Here is a 26,262-nt window from a genome sequence, read left to right as displayed (position 1 = left end):
TTTGGATAAACTGAGTCTCATTACTAGACATGCAGGGGAAAAGCATTCTCTCTTAGTAACTGGAGCTCTCAATACAGACCAGCTTCCTCAAATCAAATTGTGAATTATTCGAATGCATATCTACTCTGCTGATGTGATTAGGTATCAGCCACATCATCAGAGGCTCGTTCACCTGCACATCTACCAATGTGACATGCCATCATGTGCTAGCATTGCCCCTCTGCCATGTACATTGGCCAAACAGGACAGTCTCTACGTAAAAGAATAAATGGACACAAATCAGACGTCAAGAATTATAACATTCAAAAACCAGTCAGAGAATACTTCATCCTCCCTGGTCACTCAATTACAGACCTAAAAGTCGCAATACTCCAACAAAAGAAACTTCAAAAACAGACTCCAATGAGAAACTGCAGAACTGGAATTAATTTGCAAACTGGACACCATTAAATTAGGCTTGAATAAAGACTGGGAGTGGATGGGTCATTACACAAAGTAAAAACTATTTCCCCATGCTAATTTCCCCCCTACTGTTACTCACACCTTCTTGTCAACTGTTGGCAATGGGCCATCCTGATTATCACTACAAAAGTTTTTTTTCTCCTGCTGATAACAGTCCACCTTAACTGATGAGTCTGTTATAGTTGGTATGGCAACAACCATTTTTTCATGTTCTCTGTGTGTATCTATCTACCTATGGATGGATAGATAGATAGATATGTATCTTCCTACTGTATTTTCCACTGCATGCATCCGATGAAGTGGATTTTAGCCCACGAAAGTTTATGCTCAAATAAATGTGTTAGTCTCTAAGGTGCCACAAGTACTCCTTGTTCATTTCTTCTCAATAACCCAGTTTGCTCCACAGTAGAGTCTCTATCACGTTTTCCCACCCTCTGAAGAGCTAAAAGGTGGAAGCCTGGAGACAGGAGGATGAGCTGATGAGCTAAACTATGAAACAAGGTTCTATAAAAGTGCTTTGACAAAAGAAGAGCACTGTGATGTTGGAGGACAGATTTCAGCATCAGTGCTTAATGAGTAACACCTGCCAGTCTCTCTGTGGGTAACAGACTTACAACAGTCTAAGGCAGAGGTCCCCAAATTGTGGAGCGCGCCCCCCTAGGGGGCCATGGATGGATGTTCTGGGGGCACAGCTGTGGCCCGGGCCAGCCCCCACAAGGGGTGGGGAAGAACCGCTACCCAACTCTGCTCCTGGCCCCGGCTGCAGGCCGAGGCCCCCAGCCGAGGCTCTACTCCCGCCGCCACCCCCAGCTATGGCCCCCAGCCTCGGCCCCTTGGTCCCTGTCTGCGTCCCTCCCCTCCCGGAGCCACAGGCCCACTGCCAGCCCCGGCTCCAGGGGGTGGGGCGGGGGTGCGGACAGGGGTAAAGGGGGGCGCAAGGTAAAAAGTTTGGGGACCACTGTTCTAAGGTTTATCATAAAGACTCAGGCTCATTTTGATTTGGGACAAAATGGTGGCCATGTTTAGTGCCATTTACAAAACACAACGCCATTTTGCAAAGTGATCAGATGAAAATCTAAAAGACTAACAAGTAACAACCAGACTTGTATCAAGTCTAAATCTTACACGTGGAAGTAAACATGACATACCAGGATAAGATCTTGAGATTCAGTGGGTAGAAATCTCAATGAGGATTCAATTTTGCACTACACCTTTTAGAGGGGAAAAATCTGAAAACAGATATACTTGATAGATTTTAAGGCCAGAAGGGACCATTATGATCATATAATCTGATCTCCAACACAACACGGGCCATACATTGAATTTCACCCAGTAATTCCTGCACTGAGCCCTGTAATGTGTGATTAAACTAGAACATATATTTTAGAAAGACATTAAATATTTATTCTTAAATTGAATTATCTGGGTTCCTTCCTTTTGTTTCTAACAAATATGAACACGGCTTTTGCACAAGCAAATGTCAGAAACCTTTTTTTAAACAAATTAAAGTTTTCTCTTGTATAGCCTGACCATTTAAAAAAAATTGTCACTTTAACAGCACTAGCAGATGTTGCTCTAACAAACCAGTTAAAAGAATAAACATCCCAAAGGAAGCCACATCCTTGCCCACTATTGGAACAAATCTGCTGAATTAATACATAGCTTATCAAGTAAAGCCATTTAATAAAACCATGGAGCCCTCTTAAATGCAGCTTACTCAAGGACACATCCGTTAAATGCAAACGAAGACTTCAGTGCAGCATAACACATTTCTTCTGCAGTCCAAAGCTTTTCACTTCATCAATACAGAATCTGGTCATGCTAGAATATCTTTGTCAACATCTGATACAGTTTTCTTATGAAGTTCCTCCCATGAACCGAACACAAGACAGCTTTCAATGCCAGCACCTTATATTTTCATATGTAGCCACACCTCCTTTGCATAATTTGTAATGAAAGATATGCTGGGGCTCAAGCAATTTTTTTTTTTTAAACTTTCATAGCTGACGTGGCAAGCCCAGAGGTTCCTGAGCTATGAACTGCCAGCCAAGCCCAAAGGTGCCAGGGCTATGAACTGCCAAGCCTGGCAAGCCCTGGCACAAATTAAGCACTGCACATCACAAACTTTCCCACAGACTTCAGTCTCTATTCCTACCAAATCCCTATAGGAAAAAAATTACACAAGTATTTTAAAGTGAACTAGCAAGCTCTTTACCCTCTCTAGGCCTAAATCCAGTGTTTAGCATTTCTCCTACAAGAGTTAACTTCCTTAGTAAAAAGGAAATCACTCAAATCTTATTTGGGTCATGGCAGATAGTTGAAAATTGTTCCTGCGTCACCTGCCAAGTGGACTCAAAGAATAAGTCCTGCAATACAGAACCTTCCAGCTCTAGAACACCAGTTATGAATCTATGGCTTGCGCTTATTACCATCTAATGGCTGCTCAATGGCTCCTCAGTGGAAAATGAAGCTCAGATCTTGGTGAATCGGTGTCCATATGCCAAAACACACCAACACAATCGGTGCCTCTTTGTTGATTATCTTAGTAGAAAGGCCAGACTCTGAATGGGCCCAGTCCAGCAGCTGACCCCACTAGGGTAGGGTAAAGACAAATTTCAAGAAGACTCGGTCAGGAAAGATTTTACTGCTTTGGTATCTCTTCTGCGAATAAAAGACTTCAGTCTCCACGTTTAAAACTGGCTCATGTTATGAGCAATAAACAAAACCTTTTTTAAAAAAAGATTTAAGAGAGTCTACCAGGACAGCAAAAAAGGATTCTCAACAGAACAAAATGGCTGATACGTTATTAGTTTTACTCACCAGTTAGTTCCTCTGAAAACCTCTGAAGAAAAACAAACAGTTCATGCAGCTAAGGATTTTGAGTCTTTACTGAAACATGGGGCCAGAACAGAGAGAGCACAGAACAGGCTCTTTAACTTTATCATCCAAAGAGCCTGGTCCATTTGAACTATTATCTCATTAGTTCCTAGAGATGCTAGTCTCCTGGAAACAGATAAATCAATTAGCAACTAAGCATGGCACTGAATGTGCCCAAAAACATTATTCAGGGGAGCAAAAAATGTGGTATTCCTCACCACTCCCAGGGATGAGAGTGGGAAGGGAGCTTTTCCTAAATCCACAATGCAAAACTTCATATAGTAAAAGCAGAAAATTGATACATGGTAAGGTTGTAATAAAGCCCTTGCAGAGGATTCAACCAGTCAGAACACAGGGTGGTCTGAGTACAAAGACATCTTGATCAGCTGAACATGGATGGTCACATTTCAGTGATAGTCATGAATGGCTTCCGCTGATCTCCAAAGTTATCAGAAGTTTCCTTCCCTTGCCCCTCTGACCCAATTTTCTGTAACACGTATGCTGGTATATTTTAAGGCATTTTATCTGGGGCTTCTCTTGAAGATCACTTACAGTCCCAACTACTGCAGAATGCAGCTTAGTGGACGTTGTCTAGAAGGATCTCATTGGGATATTCTTTAGTGTATGCACCCTCTTCTCATCACATTCCTCCTACAAACGCCTTCTTGCAGCAAGTGTATAAGCAGTAAGATAATAGACACTACATTAAAAACAAACTTAGTTCCTCTGCTGGGGTCTCCCAGTGTCTAGTCTGCTCAGGTTCTTATATCATACTCATTTTCCAGGGTAGCAGCATTTCAGTGCCTCCTGTCTTCTGTGTCTGTTTTGTACACTGTGCACTCTTCAGGACAGAGATTGACTTTACTTCCTCTGTACATTTCAGCAACACTTAATTAATAAACCGTTAATATACACAGAAGGTAAGCAATATGTACATAAGGCTGCTGAAAGTAAACCATCACATCATGTGTGTGGTAAGAACTAAAAATGGAAGTGTTTGAACCACCACTGAAGTTACGCAAGCATTTTTTTTAAGACTCTAAATATTTAAGGATTTTACAATTTAGAGAAAAATGAGACTCTAAAAAATTAAAGAACAATGCCAAATATACTTTTAAGAACTTCTTAATTAATTCTCCCTGCGTATTTTTTAGAAAGTTCCAAATATTTATGACTTTCCCCCAACTATTGGACCTTAATAAATCATACAATATGGAACTATTTCCATACAGTGAATATCTTGGCACACTGATACTGCCATGATAGATGACAGAAAAAGTTATGACGACTTCACAAAGCGGAAAAATTGACATCTAATCACAAGATCTGGAATCTTTTCTCAGAGAGAAGTATCAATGGCTCTTTATGGACAAGACAAGACAGTCTCTGCCCCAAAGAGTATGCAACTGAAGAGAAAACAGACTATGGGGAAGGGAGAGAGAAAATGCAACAGGATGTTACGCAGTTTGGTTATGTTTGGCAGGCAGTTTCTAATTCTGCTCATCAGCTCCTCTCTCGAGAAACTCCAAACCTCTTTTGTCACTCCATTCCCATGCCTGGAAAAAGCTAATCCAAGCTGTGCCCAATCCAGCTTCATTCCCTGCAGTAGCTTTCTCTAAAATACTTCCAGTTGCATATGCACTGCCAGCTGCTAGACAGAGGGAACTTCCGGGAGATTTGGCAGTTGGTTACCCCCAGGGAAGCTCTTCTTTACATTACTGCATCACATCTACATTAGGGGTTTGCACCAGTTTGATGACATAGCTGTAGTTTCACTTGTGCAAGTTTATCCAATGTGGAGAGGGAATAATTCAATAAAATAGTATCAATGATCTGGAAAAGAGTGAACAATGAGGTGTTCAATAATTTAGGAGAGTTAATTCTAGAGAAGGCTGTGAGGAACATGAGTAGGATCAGGCAAGACTAGATGAGGGGGAAGTATACAAGTAGATGAAATTAACACAGAATCACTCCTGCTCTTAGTCCCTCAAATTGTCAGTTATATTTTAAAGATTGGAAAATGACTAGATCTAAAGGACAAAAATGAAAAATATAAGATTGTACACAGCTAAAGCATAATATCTCAGGATATTTCACTTTTCCCCTTGGTCCTTCCCTTATCTCCTGGCTTTCTTTGCTATCTTATACTATGCTAGATCTAATGGCTTGAATCTCCAGAGTTCAGAGTGCCCCCAACCATTAAAGGACTCAACAGAAATTGGGGAACTTTCGAGAATTATGCCCTTAGCTTTGTAGTTGTAATTATCAAGCATAGCTATGGGGCTGTAGAAATGATAGCAGCTCTTTAAAATAGATAGATAGATAGATAGATAGATAGATAGATAGATAGATAGATAGATAGATAGATAGATAGATAGATAGATAGATAGATAGATAGATAGATAGATAGATAGATAGATAGATAGATAGATAGATAGATAGATAGATAGATAGATAGATAGATAGATAGATAGATAGATAGATAGATAGATAGATAGATAGATAGATAGAGGTTTTCCCTCTCCCTGGGCAAATGTGAGTTAAAGTTTTAAGAGAAAGAGTTAGGCACCAAACTGGGGCAAACTACCAGGGGAGGAAGGCTAGCCAGAACTAGCAAGTATTCAGTTAGTGAGTCTTTGCTGTTACCTAATGGAACTTGCAGAAGGAAATGCTTCTTGCACAGCCATTCAAACCTGGGCAGGTACAAATCCAAAAATCATCACACAAGGAGTTCAGCTTTCTAGCCAATTGTAATCAGAAATCCACAGACTATTAAGAATATCCATTATACCAGGCCTCTACACCACTATATTAACACTTTTTTGTACCATTGGGCCTACCAAGGAAAGCTTATTTTCCCACAGGCTGTGTGTAAAAAACACTCCTTTTCATTGTGAGTGAGAGAAAGGGAGAGACACACACACACACAGCGCCAATCACAGTGTACAGTAGTTGCCACTACTTCCTTAAGATACAAAGACATGTTTTTGGTGATGCTAGCTATTTTGCACAACATAGGACTGAAGAAAAGTGTCTCTCAGCAGGCTCTCAAGTGAGCCCATTCTCACAGCTAGGCAGCAAGAGCCATTTGTATGGTACAACATCAGACTATAATCACAAGTGAGGCACTCAAAAAGAGTACAAACACTTAATTTTCACTTCAGCAAGAAACAGCCCTCACTGCACAAGTCAAAATAGATGTTTCTCAGGCATGTAGGATTCATAATGGAAATATCCAGAACAAGTGATTTATTTAAAGCCACCTGGAGACAGCGAGTCCCTTCACAAGAGGAAACAGAGAATTTAGGTTGACAGAGTTACACTTTTATCGCTCAGACATTTTCCCCCTTGAAATGATTTAAGGTTAGTTCCGAACATGATGTGAAAGAGAAAATTTAGAAATGTGACAAATGAAAAATAATAAACTCCTTTGAAAATAATAACGCAGATCCAATATGGGCCTATATCAATAACTTACGTGACTACATCCACCACAGTTTTTAAGAGAGCTAGTCTGTATTTTTCCTCCAGAGGTTTTACTTCTGTTTCTTGAATTAGAATATGTGAGGCCAAGACCTGGACTTCCTTATACCCACACAAGTAGTCACACTGAAGTCAATGAGATTAATTTCACCCCAAGGTATCTTTTAATGTACTTAGGTACTTTTCTGGAATTTTTTTTTGGGGGGGGGTTGTTGTTAGTGATTCAGACACTAGCAACAGTTTCATCATCATCATCATCATATTGTCGTATTTCCAAACTCTCTTGCAAAGGAAAAAATAATTCAGTCAAGTCTCAACCATGGAGGAACACAAGACTTATTTACATTTTCACAATGGGTGCAAGCCAGGCACCACTGAAATCAATGGGAGCTTGGGCATGGCTTTAACAAAGATGTTTTTCAAAATTAAAAATAAATAAATGAATAAATAAAAAGTTGAGCAGGGGCTTGGAAAATCGAGGCAACATGCTGAGCTAATGAGGTCTTGGAATAGATGGGGGGAGAACCTTGTATTGCTGAATAAGAGTCACAAAGGAGTATATACAAGTGATGTCACTGGTTTGAATTAAGCCCAGATCAGTGGCAAGCAAAATGCTTTAACATCTACTGTCTGGTGCTCAGTATAAAAGGTGTGGGTGACATTAATCCAGATGTATACATCAGAAAAATCGGCAGAGAGAGAAAAGACCTTGTGACTGGGCAACCAAAAAGTTATTTTTCCTGTCCACAAAAGGACACCAATTCTACAGCCTACATGACGTGTTCCTTGCCTACAGCATGGCTTTGTCTATACTAGCACATTTCATAACCATAAATCACCCCAGAAGAGCTCCACTGAAGCTAGCAATGGTGGAACTGAAGCTGAAGGGTAGACAAGACTCATTCATTTTCATCACTGTGATCCAACTCCTCTCAGGGTGGTGATTTATGGCTATGAAGTTTGCTAGTGCTGGCACTGCACAATTTGGCCTTAGCACATGGAAGTGTCTTCACTTTTCATCCTCTCTTCCTTCATTTCTCTCACTCTCTCCCACTTTCTCTAGCAACTCTTACCCTTCAAGTAGCTCAACAAATCAGAATATCTAACAAATGGGACTGGATTTTCAGAAACAGCCTCCATTTTGTGCCTACAATAAATGCTGGTGCATTTTATAGCATTTAATCTCCCCTTGAAGCCTGCAAACCAGATAGAGATCTGTGGGCTGAAAAAAGCCCCCACGATTATTTTCACTACAAAAATCAGACTTGCAGTTACATGCAGACATAAAACCAAAGGCCTAGTTGAAGCCTGAGAACACACTGGATAAAAATGGTCACTAGACAGTGATATTTTATCTTGGTGTTAATTTCAGCTTTATTTTCATGTGCGTGATATTGTTTATTTTTCTGATACTTCAACAGGGAACATGATGGTTAGATGGAGGGGGGTGGTTACTGCACCTGGATTTTTCATTTCCTAAAAATTTTTCTGGAGAAGATAAAATGTCTCAGACCCTATGAGACCCCTAGGGATTGAGATAACAGGAGATCGTCTGTCCTAGTTCCCTTATTCTATATAAGGGGCGTACATTTTGCTGGAAATTCTATTCCATGCAGATATAAAGGTGTGTGTGCCATGTAGATATGTCAGAAAAAGTGGAAGTAATTCTCTAGCATTCATTTTTCATAACGCAGGCAACTGTATTAAGGCGCTGGAATACTGGATGTTATTTGTGACTCTCCATCCCATCTGCTGGGGGGGAAAACAGAGGATCCTTAAAATGAATTGTTCACTGCAGTTGAAAAATATGTTGACGGCCCACAATAGGAAACAATTCCATGTTAAATTAAAAGCTTACAGAGCAAAGTGGGAACAGAGGTTTTTTTTAAATCAGTATAAATAGATGCAAGTGCTGGTACGATCGTCTCTTTAACCATTCACATATTACTAGCCCAGGCCTAATCTAGTTCCAAGTGGGAGCAACAAGCTATCATGTTATCAAGGTAATTTAAGTCTCCATTCATCCATGTGAAATTAATACAGAATATGAGCATATTATTAGTACTATAGAACAATCACTGTAATAAAATATTAATGTACAGAATTAACACGGAGGAAAGCTATACTACAAACAGATTCTATGAACTGGGCTACAGGACCATGAAATGGTTAAAATACAAGTATGAATATCTTATTGTTCTCCTATTTGCCAGCAAATACTAAACTGGGGGGGGAAAGCTTTGACATAAAGATATCCTAAACTACTTTATCTGTAATGTGCACTGTTAATCTTAGGAGGTTGCTGTTCAGGTCCAAAAAATGTCACACATATTATTTCTATAAATTATTTACAGCAGATTTCTCTCTTCACCTATGCGGATTCCAGGAAGTGGATGCAATTTTTTTAGATTAATATGGAATGAATCATGATTCACTGGGGACCTGGTCCTGACAAAGCCCAGTGAGTATAAGCAATTCACAAAATTTAACGGTCTGTGATATACAAGTCGGTCTAAATGATCTAATGGTCCCTTCAACTGTAGGAATCTCTGACCTCACCTATGTCTGATTATTACACACTTGCCATGTGGCTGTCCGCAGAAGTAAATTCAATTTCTGTTTTACAGATGGGATGTGTGATCAAGTTAGCAACTCTCAACTGTGTTGGAAGGTAAGAATAGAAAATACTCTAAGTAATACAAAGCGGCTGTATCTAGGAAGGCTTAAAGTGACAGTGCATACATTTAAAAGGATATGTTAGAACACACTTTTCTAAAATAACAAAACACTTCAAAGCCTGACAAACTAACAGAAGAGTTTACACTAACTCTGAACTTTCCAGGGTTAACTGTGCTCATGTTGAGAGAGAGAGAGAGAGAGAGAGAACATGAACGAGAACTACTTTGAATACAGTTATATCCTGTAGTGTGAAGTGTGGTCATGCACTGCATCTGCACATCCAGACACAGGGACAAGGAATGTACACTATAGGTCTGGAGCACTGAGTAAATAAAAAGGAAATAACCTTCCTTGGCTCTTTTCCAGCTGTAAAGAAGCGCACTCATTTATTTCCTTGTTTTCAACCACTGGAGCTGGATGCACTGGAATGAGTCAATCAACAAACAACGATAGCAGCAGACAGCAAGCTTTGCTAACGAACGCAGAGAAAACTGCACACAGAATGAGATGAAGCAGAAGAGCTGTGAAACACTCAAGAGACATGCATTAAGCATGTAAGTCAGATCCCCAAAAGAACAGGAGAAGCAGAAAACCAAGAACTTACTTTTTTTTTTTTTAAACAATGTGGCAAGAATTATTTTCCCCTTCCATTCAATACCAGTTGGAGAAAATACATACATGAAAAACTTGACTTTAAAAACAGAAGAAGTTTAATCTTGATGTTTAAAAACAAATGGGATGATATGGACAACGGTTTTTATTTTAAGTATATCCCAAGAGGAATAAAAAACTGGTCTTCTAGAAAGTGACATTAAAAAATTATGTGCTGAAATCCAGCATGTGATGAAAAAGAAGATCAAACTGCAGAAGAAATTTATCCCTCTCGAACCCTCAGGGAAACAAAATCCAAGAGATATCTAAGGTAAGACTTTCTGCACAGAAAACTTACAACAAACCAAATCTAGAAAATATTTAAACATATGGCTGTTTAAAGTGTCTGCTTGTGAGAAGGAAAAGCAAGCGTTAAGACTTCAGCAGAGTTTAGAGCTAGGGGAGGCTGCATTTAGTTAAAGTCTTGCTCAAGCCTTAAAGTGAGGGTTTTACTTGTCCTTCCCATTTAAATAATGGATAACTTTAAGATGTTTGAGTTCCATAATTGTCTCTGACTCTCTTGAGATGTAGTCATGAGTGTTTTACTGTTAGCTGCGCTCCAAGCTTCATCTGATAAACGAGGGACCGTAGCCATTAAATAAATCTTCTATATCATTCACAACCATGGTCTGGGGGATGATAGCTCCTTGGGGAAACAGGATTCTTAACAGGAAAAATATAGGTACTGTACTCTGCCTATACGCATGCTAATGTAGACTAGACTCTCAGAGGAGGAGTTGTACATACACAGCATAAGCATCAGTTTTTGCACTTTGTAAATAACAAATGATGCAATCTACATATTTTGTATGTAGGGGGAACCTTTCGGCATGCAAGTTCACACACCATATTTCCTGCTGTAGGAAGACACAAGAAGTTAAAAACTGTCGACTTCTCACAGCCATTGAATTCTCTCATAAACCCTTCTGAAACCTAAGCTTCTCTACAAGAGTAATCAGACCACTTGACCCTGCCAGCCAGAGTCAATACTTTCATTTTTAAGCGGTACGTGCATCCAGGAAGGAACGGAATACAAGTTTAGGTCCAATGCTCTGGCATGGGAGCAGCATATCACAGCATCAGATGACCAGTTTACCTTACTGACCATGCTGGCCTTTCTTCAGGATCGTACCGGACCAGAGAGGAACAGCCAGCTCCTATACCTTCCAAAATGTCTGAGCAAAACACAATTCCTGAATACATCCTGCTGGGCACAAAGATGTCCTATCCCTTAAACGGGTATGGATCTGGCAATGGATCTTTGACACAGCTCTCAGTAACAGGAGAATTCAAACAGAACTACTTGAATGACGAACAGGGGAACAGACCACGGTGGGCAGCTCTGCTGATCCTAATGGTTATAATCCCCACCATTGGGGGGAATATACTTGTTATACTAGCTGTGTCCCTGGAGAAAAAGTTGCAATATGCCACAAATTATTTCCTAATGTCCTTGGCGGTGGCAGACTTGCTGGTTGGATTGTTTGTGATGCCGATTGCCCTTATCATCATACTGTTTGGTAAGTATTTCACTTTGTTCCTGCCATCAAGCTTCCAGAAGTGGAGCAAATGCTAACTATACTTTAAATAGGACAACTGCTTGTTTACTTCCCCCGCTTAATTGTGATAATGTTATTTTCTGTGAGCACCATCTGGATAAAAACACTTCTCAATTCCCCCTACCTCTAATCATAAGATACCTTTTCTCAAGACACAAGCTTAAACAAATCTACTATGAACATCCTTTCCCTTGCCTCCCACACTTTATCAGAGAAACTAACAACTCCAAAGAATTTACACCTCTGAGGAGCAACAACAGATACCACAAAAGGTATAGGGTGAATTATTATTGGCAGTGCAATGTTGAACTTCTGCTCGTTAGCTATTATATTCATAATAGAAATTTTCTCTCTCAAAAATGCTAAGCAGTTTGGGATAGTTTCATTGGACTGAATAGCTTTTCATCACATCACAAGGAGTTAGTACCACTCAATGAGGACAATTTTCGGTATCATTTATATAACCCAGGTGCACGTTTCAGGCAATCTCTAGGATCACTGATGGCAACAATTCTAAGGTGTCACTTGCAGGAAAACTGATTTTTCAACTGCCCTAGGGAAATGGCAAAACTCATAATGCACTCCAAAGAGAGATGGTCCATCTGTCCAGCTAGTCCAATGCCAGGCCATCTGCGCACCTGATGTAGGAGATCCAGGTTGCCATTTACTTTGACTCATGAGGAATAAAACAGATTTTGATGAGATTATATACTGGGAGTTTTACATTTTCTTGTTTATTCCATAATGACTAACAAAAATGTATTCATATTTTCAGGGATCTAATATTTAAAATGCTGTATTTATACCTAATTTGGTAACAACTTTATGGGAAATTTTCTGAATGGTTTCTCTTTTGTTGTTGTTTAAAGTTGCTTACAAATTTTTTTTTAGTTGTAATTTTTTTTTGGTCATCTATTTGGCATATATTCAGATGTATAAGAGCTACAGCAATAGTCTGTATTTTTGCAAGTAAACCCCATGCAAAACCCCCATGCTGGTAACTCAACCTTTGAGGTAAAGTGTAGCACTGACCCATAACTAATGATAGACAGCAGGAGTTCTGTGTTTTTATATTAAATCTCTAAGGGTTGCCCTGGGGATAGCAGACACAAATTTAACGTATTAAATGCATAGAGGCAATCAGCAGACCTACCTCTCCACAAACGACTGCTGTCAATTTGGTGACAATTTCTTTCAAGTCATAAAAATGCCTCACGGTTAGTTTCTCTATATAAAGTGTTACTCAATATATAGAAGCAGCAGAGAGTCTTGTGGCACCTTATAGACTAACAGACGTTTGGGAGCATGAGCTTTCGTGGATGAATACCCACTTCGTCAGATGCGTGTTGCATGCATCTGACGAAGTGGGTATTCACCCACAAAAGCTCATGCTCCCAAACGTCTGTTAGTCTATAAGGTGCCACAAGACTCTTTGCTGCTTTTACAGATCCAGACTAACACGGCTCCCCCTCTGATACTCAATATATGGAGATGTCAAACTGACTACAGAACAGTCAACACAGTAAGGATAAGGGGCATGTTCTTTTCAAAACAACAGTTTCTAGAAAATGACAGCATAACTAGGATCCAATTTTCTAATTGGGAAGAGAAAAAATCTGTCAAAATGTACACAAACTTCATGATCTTAATGTAACATTTTCATAGTTTTCCTTAAAAAAAACCCCACTCAAATAAGACTAATCCCCTTTCCCAATACCTCATTTACAGAACAGAAGACAGTATAAGAAATACAGGCTAAAGATGACACCTTAGAGAATCAGAAAATTATTAATAAATCATCATAAATAATCAGCCAAATCTGAATAGCAGCCAATACAATGAGAAGCTAAACTTTATCTTTCTGAATTTCACTAGTCTCCCAATAACCGAATATGCCTTTCTAATTTTCCTACTTTTTCTTTTACTGCTACTTAATCTCTCAATTAATCCGGAGCTAAAGCTGTTGTAACCAAGATTAAAACATGCTAGGAATCTTAATTTAGAATTCAACAAAAGCATCTTTCACATTGCAGGAAGTTTTAAAGAAAAAAGTAAAATTAAAAATAATTAAATAGGTGTGGTAAGGCCATGGCAGGCGTTTCACATAACTGACCAATGCTAAACATTGAAATTACTTCTATAAGATGTCTCCTTGGCAGCCAAATAGAAAAACATTTTGCCTCCGCAGCAGCTGGTGGAAGATGCTGAGGTATATATAGAAAGTTCAGAACAGGAGCAAAATGTTAGGGGCTGTTGGACTGGAACAAGATGATTAAGCACATAACAAGACTACAGTATCTAAGGTTTGTTAACCAGATAACTATTTGAACAACAGAGAATAATCATTGACAGAGGCAGCCAATTAAAATCTACCCTTCATGTTTTCAGACAAGAACATTTTCATAATAGTGAAATAAGCATGTGCCAGCTATTGATACAGAATACAAATATTTTGTCTCTGATTTGTCACTTGTATCTAATTATACGGCAGATATGTGGGGAAAGGTGTGAACTATTTAAATACAGCAGCAACAATCACTTTAATCTTTGCTGGTAACATACAACAGTATGTTTAAACTTAAAATCCACTAGAAAGACTCACTCCACTCAGCAAATACTTACAAAAGTTAACACTAATAAACTTAACTGTTCCAGTAATAGAGGCTCATTTTCCACATTTGACCTGTAACAGCTTCACTACTATAGTGGTGTTCTTAAATGAAATAATATAAACTTCAGAGTGAGTGACTGAACCGTATCTCAACACTGATTGAATGCATATGGTGGCTTTAATTTAAAAAAAAAAAAAACCTTTAAAATGTCAGAATGTGTGAACTGTTCATTGTTTTTATTAACAGCTAAACTGTTTGCACTGCTTTCATTAAGAGGTAGTAAATTGAAGTGTGCTCGGAAAATTAGCCTTGTGTTGTCTCCATTAATAATATTTGAAACCACTGGTTCTAGCCCACGAAAGCTTATGCCCTAATAAATTTGTTAGTCTCGAAGGTGCCACAAGGACTCCTCGTGCGGGATAAGAGAATCATAGGGTTGCAAGAGACCGCAAGTGTCATCTAATCTAACCCCTGGCAAGATGCAGGATTTGTTGCGTAAAGATCTTCCTCTTTTCTATGAAGTTTGAGGCTAGAAGCTCAGTACCTGAGATTTTAGGGAGAGAGCTGGTTGAGAGTAAATAGTGATCTTCCTTAAAAAAAAAACAACACACAGTATTCCTAGTGTTGATATTTTGTGCCCTGGAAATATATCCTTTAAATAAAATAAAAGGTCATGTTGATTTTCTGAGCAGTAAACTATTATAATGTAAGAAAACTGGGAATCTCAAGCTCTCTCGTGCCAGTTATAGTTAGGTTACATTGCAAATCATTCACCTTTCATTCATTTATGGGACTATAGTGAAGAGAGAAAGCAAACAATTGTGAAAAGGCTCTAGAAATATTACCAGAAGAAATCAGACCAACTTCATGGATGGCTGACTATTTTCAAAATCTGCAAGACTGAAGGAAACTAAAAAAGTTTCAGGACAATTTTAATAAAAAGCATCTTAGTTAACTATAAAATAAAGGTACTTTGGTAAATAACTTATCCCCAACTACAATTTTAGTTGTATTGATCAAGAAAATTGAATGTAACCATGCAAGCTGAATACAAAAGCCAATGAAGGCCCAGTCATCAAGTATTGTCATCAGGATAAACCCTACTTGAGAGGCTACACACGCAGTAACTTGTAAAAGAAAGCCTGAGCTTACATGAATATGAAAAAAAGTCAAACTTCCACCTCAATAAAAAGCTTACATCAACAAAATGACTCATAATGAAATCCCTTACAGGCAACAAATTTCAATAGACTATAGAGCACATTACAACAAAGGTGAAAATAATAATTTCCAACACTTATATGAAGGACTTCTTAATCTCACTTGCATGAATACATAATTAGTGCCTTCTAATCATAAGCATTCAAAGAATGGTTTCACTGGCTTAAATCAGGAGCAGCTCCTCTATACTGTATCTAGTTTTAAAGATTATCTTGAAAACTGATATTCCCTATAAAAGCTTTCCTCCTCATTTCAGTAAATTAAAGCCAGAAATTATCTGTAAAAACCCATCGTTTATTCAAGAAAAACCAAAAAAACCAACATTGGAGCTCCAAATCAGGAATATTTTATTAAGAAAAAACACAAGTAATTGGGACATTTAAAAATCTACATACCTTTTTTAAAAAAAAATCAACATTCCTATTACTAAGAGGCAGCATTACAGAATAAGTTTTAAACACACAACTAATTTTTTGCCCCAGACAAAACAGACATTTGCAATGGGAGAAATCACTATTTAATATAATAATAAATAATATATGGAGATATACCTATCTCATAGAACTGAAAGGGACCCCGAAAGGTCATCGAATCCAGTCCCCTGCCTTCACTAGCAGGACCAAGTACTGTCCCTCTCAGATTCTTTTGCCCCCGATCCCTAAATGGCCCCCTCAAGGATTGAACTCACAAGCCTGGGTTTAGCAGGCCAATGCTAAACCACTGAGCTATCCCTCCCCCAAACTAAACCTAACCTGTTAAAAACTTTGCCTCCCTGCTCCATTATTTGACGTATTCAAGTTTTACTTCCAAACCAGATTTTATGAATATTTACACATAGGGACAATACGTTTATTCAACAGGTTGCTATAATGTTCAAGGATCAAAAACTGCTCTACAAGCACTTGAGGAAGGCTCTCTTTACTATGTTTCCCCTCCCAATCCCCCAAGTTTCAGAAATATCTGAAATGACAATCACAGATAGAAAACTCTACTATGTACCGGAAGATGTGGAGATCACGAAAACACAACTATTAAATATATTTTTGGAAGGCAGAGATGTATTTTTAACAAATATTTTTGTTCAAGACCTTCGTCTTACACATCTGCCAGTCTTGGTCAGGATTCTATAAAGGGCAATTTGCCCCAAAACGGCAGAGAATCATGTAGGGTTTTTGTTTTATACACTAGGATTGTTTGCATGTATCTAATGTTACAAGATACAGAGGACAGAACCCGTGCCCACTGAGTTCAGTGATGGCAGGATCAGGTAACTGAAAGGGTCCTGTTGGCAGTGCCAGATTGGGAAGCAACATTAGCACCAAGTAACAAGACCAGCAAAGCAAAGAGAGCATAGCCAAACTCTCATTTGAGAGGTACTCACTGAGTGGTGCTCAAACACACATTTCACAGCATTTATCTTTTATCACGCGTATTTACAAATAAATCAACAAGATTAGGGAATAAGCTGTCATGGGATAAAAGGAAAGGTCCTTTCATGGATTGGGAACTGGTTAAAGGACAGGGAACAAAGGGTAGGAATTAATGGTAAATTCTCAGAATGGAGAGGGGTAACTAGTGGTGTTCCCCAAGGGTCAGTCCTGGGACCAATCCTATTCAATTTATTCATAAATGATCTGGAGAAAGGGGTAAACAGTGAGGTGGCAAAGTTTGCAGATGATACTAAACTACTCAAGATAGTTAAGACCAAAGCAGATTGTGAAGAACTTCAAAAAGATCTCACAAAACTTAGTGATTGGGCAACAAAATGGCAAATGAAATTTAATGTGGATAAATGTAAAGTAATGCACATTGGAAAAAATAACCCCAACTATACATACAACATGATGGGGGCAAATTTAGCTACAACGAGTCAGGAAAAAGATCTTGGAATTATCGTGGATAGTTCTCTGAAGATGTCCACGCAGTGTGCAGAGGCGGTCAAAAAAGCAAACAGGATGTTAGGAATCATTAAAAAGGGGATAGAGAATAAGACTGAGAATATATTATTGCCCTTATATAAATCCATGGTACGCCCACATCTCGAATACTGTGTACAGATGTGGTCTCCTCACCTCAAAAAAGATATTCTAGCACTAGAAAAGGTTCAGAAAAGAGCAACTAAAATGATTAGGGGTTTAGAGAGGGTCCCATATGAGGAAAGACTAAAGAGGCTAGGACTCTTCAGTTTGGAAAAGAGAAGACTAAGGGGGGACATGATAGAGGTTTATAAAATCATGAGTGATGTGGAGAAAGTGGATAAGGAAAAGTTATTTACTTATTCCCATAATACAAGAACTAGGGGTCACCAAATGAAATTAATAGGCAGCAGGTTTAAAACAAATAAAAGGAAGTTCTTCTTCACGCAGCGCACAGTCAACTTGTGGAACTCCTTACCTGAGGAGGTTGTGAAGGCTAGGACTATAACAATGTTTAAAAGGGGACTGGATAAATTCATGGTGGCTAAGTCCATAAATGGCTATTAGCCAGGATGGATAAGAATGGTGTCCCTAGCCTCTGTTCGTCAGAGGATGGAGATGGATGGCAGGAGAGAGATCACTTGATCATTGCCTGTTAGGTTCACTCCCTCAGGGGCACCTGGCATTGGCCACTGTCGGTAGACAGATACTGGGCTAGATGGACCTTTGGTCTGACCCGGTACGGCCTTTCTTATGTTCTTATGTTCTTACAGCAAGAGATGCCATGTTATTAACCGAGCACAGGGGTTCTCAATCAGGACTACACTTACTCCTGGGGGTATGCAGAGGTCTTCCAGGGGGTACATCAACTCATCTAGATAATTGCCTAGTTTTACAACAGGCTACATAGAAAGCACTAGTGAATTCAGTACAAACTAAAAGTTTGTATGGACAAAATGAGAAAGTAAGCAATATTTCAGTAATGTGCTGTGACATTTTTGTAGTTCCATGTCTGATTTTGTAAGTAAGTAGTTTTTAAGTGAGGTGAAACTTGGGGTTTGCAAGACAAATCAGACTCGTGAAAGAGGTTCAGTAGTCTGGAAAGGTTGAGAGCCTTGATCATATTGAGCAATTCTTAATACAGAGCTACAGAAATGACCGTGTTAAAATTGTAATTTTGTTTCAGACAAAGATTTAGGGTGACTATATCCCTTGTTTCTCATCAACTACTGTATTCAAAGACTCTCGAGTAATTTTTGATGGAAAAACCGTATCTTACACAAGTTCATAATATGAAAGGCTGCTACTCCTCTCCTCCCTGTTTCAAAGAAAAATATAAACAGAAAAAGGTTTCTACATTTACATTGTGGTCAGCAATTACTAAAAGCTTTGCAGATCTTGTAAAATTATACAAGGCTTCACTGCACACAAAAAACTTGAGTTCAGAACAAGGAAAGGACAGCTCCATTACCAAGCATTAAAAGATGTCTTTTGTACAGAACAGGTTAACTGAAAATGAAGAAAATCCATTTTACTGCAATGCACATGTCCCCTCTCTGCAAGGCTATCATCAAAGAGATACCATCTAAGGAGTACTGTATAAGGACTTTTGATAGGAAACACTGAATCATTCATTTGAAATTCAGCTATTAATGCCAACTGAACATCCTTTAGTATGCAAAATGTACATGTGTGCAGTTCACACCGCATCCTCAGAGCTGTGCTAACTTCACTTATTTATCAGAGGGGTAGCTGTGTTAGTCTGGTTCTGTAGAAGCAGCAAAGAATCCTGTGGCACTTTATAGACTAACAGACGTTTTGCAGCATGAGCTTTCGTGGGTGCACTGCTTGCATCCGAAGAAGTGGGTATTCACCCACGAAAGCTCATGCTGCAAAACATCTGTTAGTCTATAAAGTGCCACAGGATTCTTTGCTGCTTCACTTATTTAAGCCATAGAACAGTTCTTGCCTTTTTAGAGAGAAGCTCAACATTCCAAACATACCAAATTAATTGGTTGTTTTAACTACTTATTTTTTCTGGCATGCTGACTTACATAGTTGGTTGAATGACTACATTACAGGCCTTTGAGGCTAAAAAAAGATACCTCTTACGGCCTAATGAAACTGTGCACAGAAAGATAAAAATGAATGTGTGTGTTGAATGCTCTAATAATGTATTTTTCCAAATATCCGCATCGTACTTCATTAATCAACTTTAAATTATTTTCTATAACTAAATTTCCACTCTGCCTGATACTCAGGAATCATGCAACTGAATATCAAGACTCATGGTTAGTTTATTCAAAAGTAGTTAATCTTCTGTTATGCCTGAGGTGCTATCCGTTATGCTTTTTCCGTTATGCTATCACCTGGAGCTCGCTGCTTTAGGAGAGATGCAGTTATATTCTCAGTCTCCATCCATTTCTCTCCTTGTCCAGAGGGCTAAGACTCAACATATACATCAGGGCAGACCAGCGTAATTTATCCTGTTTCAATGCAATTTCCCCATTCTCCCTTGCTTGAAATGCAAAGTCACTGCACCACCATGTCATTTCACCACAATAGTCACAGCGTGAAATCAAGCTTCAAATCTTAAACTGCTGCAACATTGCACTATTGATAAAATAACGGACTCAGTTACTAGATGAGTTCCTTTAACATTCTCAGGACAGTCAGCCCTTGTTTATTCACAGCAGGGGGTTCAAAACTAAATAGGTTTAAAGCAAATCTGGCTTGTTAACGCACAAAAACCCTTCATTCTACAAAGAGCTGATAATTTTCTGGTAGTACCTTAACTGCACCTACAAATCAGTATGTTCATACCCATACAGAACACGAACGCGCCTTTTAAACTCAACAGCTACCCAGCAGCCGTGACTTGTGACACAAATCACTTGTAAGTGAGATCAATTAGTTTATGAAAAACCTCAAAAGAGCTTCATTAACATCCATTCGCTGATGTTCAGTAGAGTAAATATTTATGAGATCTTCACTGGGGAAGACACAGCTCTCAAATACCAACCCTTTGGAAGGTGAAAACAATACAAAGTGAATGTCCTAATCCTGAACAGAAAGCAGCTGATGGACTATTTTACTTGTTACACAGATAACATTAAAGCAGATTAGCCTTAGTCAAAAATTACAACTTTTAAGACTGTGTGTAGAAGCCTGAACTATTGCTCTTGGAAATGATGTGAAGGGGAATCAGGCAATTTCTTTTGAATAAAAATAGGTATCCACTCACTGATGGCAGAGTCCTGCTGAGCTGTCACAGATATGATGCAGTGACACAACAAACCCTTTCATTACAAAACTGTATGCACTAGAAAGACTGTTCAAGACATCCCCAATCCTGGAACTTAAGCCATGCCTCTGCATCGCTATGATAGACAAGTCACTGCTTATTTTCGAGATGGTGCATATGAAATACAATACATGGTTTGTTATTAATCATGCTTATTACAATAGTATCTGGGGACCAACCAAGATCAGGTCACCCTATTGGGCTAGGCCAGGGGTAGGCAACCTATGGCACGTGTGCCGAAGGCGGCACATGAGCTGATTTTCAGTGGCACTCACACTGCCCGGGTCCTGGCCACTGGTCCAGGGGACTCTGCATTTTAATTTAATTTTAAATGAAACTTCTAAAACATTTTAAAAACCTTATTTACTTTACATATATCAATAGTTTAGTTACATATTATAGACTTGTAGAAAGAGACCTTCTAAAAACATTAAAATCCAGCCCGCAGGACCCTCCTGCCCAGCCTCTGAGCTCCTGGCCCAGGAGGCTAGCCCCCCGGCCCCCGCAGCCTCAGCTCACTGTGCCACCAGCGCAATGTTCTGGGCAGCCGGGCAGTGCAGCTGCAGAGCCGCGCCCTGACCCGGTGCTCTGGGTGGCGCAGCTGTAGCACCGCCTGCTACCGGTGCTCCAGGCAGCACGGTAAGAGGGCAGAGGAGTTTGGGGTGGTGGTTGGGAGCGGGGGTGTGGATAGGGGACGGAGCAGTCAGAGGGCAGGGAACAGGGGTGACTGAATGGGGGCAGGGGCCGGGGGGGCAGTCAGGAAGGAGAAGTGGGGTTGGTGGGGATGGGAAAGAGATATAATATACAAGACATCAATATGATGGCAGCAAGCATTAGTTCTACCATTTTTCGCAGGGGAATTTGGTGGGGAATCGTATGAGGGATTAGCTGAAGAGAAAAACAAGGGAAGGAAGAAAGGAGAGGAGAGAAAGGTCTGAGGGCAGGTATGGAGTGAGGTATTGTTCCAAAGAGTTTATTAAGACACTTCTATAACATGTATGAAGGAAAAAATGCACACTGAACATTCAAAGGACATTAGAAATGAACCTAATAGCTTTCCTGTTCTCTTTCAGATAACGCATGGCCGCTTCCACCTGACTTGTGCCCTGTCTGGCTATTTCTTGATGTCCTCTTTTCCACAGCCTCCATTATGCATCTCTGCGCCATCTCACTGGACCGTTACATTGCCATAAAAAAGCCAATCCAGGCCAGCCAATACAACTCTCGGGCTACAGCTCTCATCAAAATAACTGTGGTGTGGCTCATTTCAATAGGTACGTGGGGCTTCTGAGGCTGGGAAGGGGAGAGAAACCCTTTCACGGTTAAATCATTAGTTCAAAACTGGGGCAAGACTGCAAATGGCAAAGTACTAGCGGATGGCAGCCTATATCAACTAAGCTGTTCTTGGTCCATTTCCTAGTGAGCATGTGGCTATGTCCCAAAATCCATTTAACAGGTACTAGCTGGCAGACTTGTTGGAGAGGTTAAGGACTGAATAGGAATGAAGTTCAAAGATTTTTTTCCACCCATAGAAGGATGCAACACACTAAGGGGCAGCATGAGGTGGATTGCATTGCAGCTGCTTGCGTTGTATCTTTTCTAGAGAAGCAAGACTTTAGGTTCCAGTGCCATTAATTTGATGCCTATCAGTAACAGATTTGATTTTAAGCCCTGAATCAGTTGCTGTTGAAGTTGCTGCCTCACTTAAAACTACCCAAAGGGAAAAAACTGAACAACAGGGTTGAGAATTTTGATTTAGTGCTGTCCAGAAAGAGGGATAACTGTCAAAATTTCATCTTTCAATCACTGATTCAAATACGTGAGCTGTGCCAGCAACAGTCATTTCAGAAATTGAGGTGTGCTGCCAAGATACAAAAAGTCAAAGTGTTTAAAAAAAAAAATCAATTTCTAAGTGAAGTGCAAAATGTAATGGTTTATATCAGTGGTTCTCAACCAGGGGTGCGGGGCCCCCCGGGGGGGCCGTGAGCAGGTTTAAGGGGTGTTGCCAAACAGGACCAGTGTTAGACTTGCTGAAGCCCAAGGGCAGAAAGCTGAAGCCCCACTGCATCAGGCTGAAGCTCAGAGCCCTGCCACCCAGGGCTGAAGCAGAAGCCTGAGAAACTTAGCTTCTTGGTGCCCCCTGTGGTTTGGGGGCCCGGGCAGTTGCCCTGCTGGCTACCCCTTAATGCCGGCCCTGGCTTTTATATGCAGAAAACCAGGTGTTGTGGCACAGGTGGGCTGAGTTTTTATAGCCCGTCAGGGGGCCTCAGAAAGAAAAAGGTTGAGAACCCCAGGTTTATATTACACTTCTAAGTGTTTTCTGAACTCTTTGTATACGGCATATTGCCCGTCTTTAATACGTTTGTGCACAAAATGAAATTTCAGACATCATCAGATTCAGAGATCAGAGAAGCTAATCCAAACAACTCATTTGCAACGCCAGTAAGATACAGAAGCAGTGCTAGAAAAGCAAATAATGCCACACAGAACAAGCAATACCCTGCCAAGAGCATAAACAGTTTTCTCTGGGTAACTTAGGCTACTGACACAGCATAGGTGAAAAGAATTTATATCTATGCTCTTGACCTACGTATGTACCCCTAACAACAGGAACTCCCAATATGAATACATTTAGAGCAGTACTTTGATGACTGGAGAAAAGATTTCTCTCTAATTTAACATGAGAAGGGAAATTCCTGTGGAGGCAGGATACTTAGAAGCTGACCTTTTAATATCTGATTTACTTGTATTAATCAGTACTGTACTTCTTCCTTTCTTCTTATCTATCATAAAAAGTACTCAACGGCTGAGCCATGGCTTCAAAGGTTAATTTGATTCAGTCTTTGTTTTAAATCTTTGCTGTTTCCAAAGGTGTGTCTGTTATTACGGAAGGGATCAAGTGACTGAAGGCTAGGTCATTTCACAGCTTTCGACCAACACCACTAAGAAGGCTGGGGAATGCAGAAGTACAGTAAATCCCCAGATCTTACTGAAAGGTGTTGGAATGAGTAGCACGAACAACCTTCATCAGACAGACAAGAACCTGTTTTTGTCATCAGATAGACCTTTACCAACAGAAATACTGTCTGTAATTTCAGTTATAGAAAGTTCATTTAAGACAAGCCCTCAGAGGTATGGTTTTTTAAAAACAGTTAAAACAATAAAGCTTCATTTAAAGACTCTAAATAGCCAAGAGACTTTAAACAACAAATCTATACTGAGCACACGTGGCATCTCTTTAACCACTTGTATATTCAAGAGAATCAACTAGAGTGAAAGGCTGCTGGGATGACTGAGTCTGAACACTTGATGTGCTTCAAGATGAAAGAGTCAAATTGTGTCTATTTTCTGGATCAGGTCTTCAGAAACCCCAAAACTTATATTCAGGAAGGGTAGGAGATAGAAGGAAAAATGTTACTTCAGTATTGCAACTGTTTCAGGGTTTAATTTAATATTAAGGTCTACCCGGATTCCTGAATTGTTTAAGTTTTGGGGTCACCCTCAGTTAAAGAAGGCAAGCTTTTAATATTCAGCTGGCTGAATTTATTAAAGTTCTATTTACCAAAATCTCCAGCTAATATTCTTAACTACAGATACTGCTTGCTCACTTGTTCAGCGTAGCTCTCTCAAATCATGCCCCCTTAGGCACTCTGAAGCTGCAAAACCAAGTGAGAGATTGAAGATGATGACAAGCTGAACTATTTCTGTTTTTCTTCTGTAGGCATTGCCATTCCAATCCCGATCAGAGGTATAGAGGACGGAGACGGCAGCTCTACAAACATCACATGTGTCCTGACACCCGATCGTTTTCATGACTTCATCCTATACGGGTCGCTAGCTGCATTCTTTGTTCCGCTTGCAATTATGATAGTCACTTACTTTCTGACCATACAAGTGCTTCGTAAGAAGGCCTACTTGATCAACAAGCCACCTCAGCGCCTAACCTGGTCCACGGTATCTACAGTATTCCAACGGGATATAACACCCGGATCATCACCTGAAAAGGTGGCCATGTTAGATGGCTCCAGAAAGGACAAGATTATGCCCAGCACAGATGAAGAGATATTCATACGCAGAATGTCCACTGCTGGAAAGAAGTCTATGCAGACCATCAGCAATGAACAAAGGGCCTCAAAAGTCCTGGGGATTGTATTTTTTCTTTTCTTGTTGATGTGGTGCCCATTCTTTATAACAAACATAACTTCAGTTCTGTGTGACTCCTGTAGCCAGGAAGTTATTCAAAGGCTCATGGAGATATTTGTTTGGATAGGATATGTATCTTCAGGAGTGAACCCTCTAGTCTACACGCTCTTCAACAAGACATTCAGGGAGGCATTTGGCAGGTACATCACCTGCAATTATCGGACCGCAAAGCCAATGAAGACTCTTCGGAAATGCTCTAGCAGGATGTCCTTCAGAAATTCAATGGCAGAAAACTCCAAACTCTTTATGATGCATGGGATGCGAAATGGGATTAGTCCCGTTATGTACCAGAGCCCAATGAGGCTTCACAGTTCACCAATCCAGTCATCGTCAGCCATTCTACTGGACACATTGCTGCTCACAGAGAATGAAGTTGATAAAACAGAAGAACAAGTGAGCTATGTATAATGGAATGAAAACCATGTCCACAACTAATTATACAACTACGTATTGTATGTAAATATGCTATACGAGGATATAAATATTGTCTTCTGTTATTTATAACAAGTAAAATCTTACTGAAGCTATATTATATTAATTCATCTCCTCTAAAACTATGGTTCCTTTATCTAGGATCTCCTCTACTTTACCAATTTAAACTCAAATATCCCACTGAAGTAATAGCAATTTCATTCAGTTCTAAATAGTGAATATCAGAGCACTGTAGTTTAGAAGCAGAGGGGTGTAAATAAAAGAAGTTAAGGCAACTCTTGAGTGTGTGACTCTAGTTTTCCATTATCTCCAGCCTTTTCAAAGTACATTTCTCTGAAGACTCACTTGTATATAAACACTACTTTAATGCTCTCCTTGATCTTATACTCATACAGGCTGGTATTCTGCTCAAGACAGAAGGGATGAAACAACCAAGTGAACACATGCTTGTTGAAATGCCAAGGCTTTGATTTAAACATGTGTAGAGTATACAGAACATATGACTTTAGGATAGCACACAAGGGATCAGTACAGCTTTTTATTGGATACTCTGTTGATTCTGTGTATCAAACTATGAGGTAACACTGTTCCAACAGCAGTAACCCACACTTGATTTCCTACTCACTCCCTTGCCCATTCTCCAGGGAGCAACCCTGTCCTTGCCAGTACAATGAGATGGAAATTCCACATGCTGAAATCGCCCCCATGTGTTGTTTTCTGCATAGGGGAAAATCTCTTACCTTATTGAATTCTTTTTCCCCACTGCGGCTTTCACACATGGGCTTGTTATTTTCAGGTTACTCATGAACATTGAGCTGTTAGTTTATTTTACCAGAAGAAAAGCTGAGGCATTTATTTTAGTA

General features: G+C 39.7%; 2 protein-coding genes across 3 annotated transcripts in view; one reads left to right on the top strand and one right to left on the bottom strand.

Moving 5' to 3' along the window:
- The window catches only part of PSMD1 (proteasome 26S subunit, non-ATPase 1), a 123,326-nt gene that overhangs the window by 49,975 nt on the left and 47,089 nt on the right, over positions 1 to 26,262 (bottom strand). The gene's annotated exons all lie outside the window — the stretch shown is intronic.
- Positions 9,798 to 25,633, top strand: HTR2B (5-hydroxytryptamine receptor 2B). The gene is made up of 4 exons (XM_039488382.1): positions 9,798 to 10,423; positions 10,968 to 11,672; positions 21,838 to 22,038; positions 24,486 to 25,633. The coding sequence occupies exons 2-4, from the start codon at positions 11,324 to 11,326 to the stop codon at positions 25,373 to 25,375; spliced, it is 1,440 nt and encodes a 479-aa protein (XP_039344316.1). The 5' UTR covers positions 9,798 to 10,423; positions 10,968 to 11,323; the 3' UTR covers positions 25,376 to 25,633.

The sequence above is a fragment of the Mauremys reevesii genome, linkage group 9 (genome assembly GCF_016161935.1).
Source record: "Mauremys reevesii isolate NIE-2019 linkage group 9, ASM1616193v1, whole genome shotgun sequence".
NCBI lineage: Eukaryota > Metazoa > Chordata > Testudines > Geoemydidae > Mauremys > Mauremys reevesii.
This window is presented reverse-complemented; position numbering and strand designations above follow the sequence as displayed.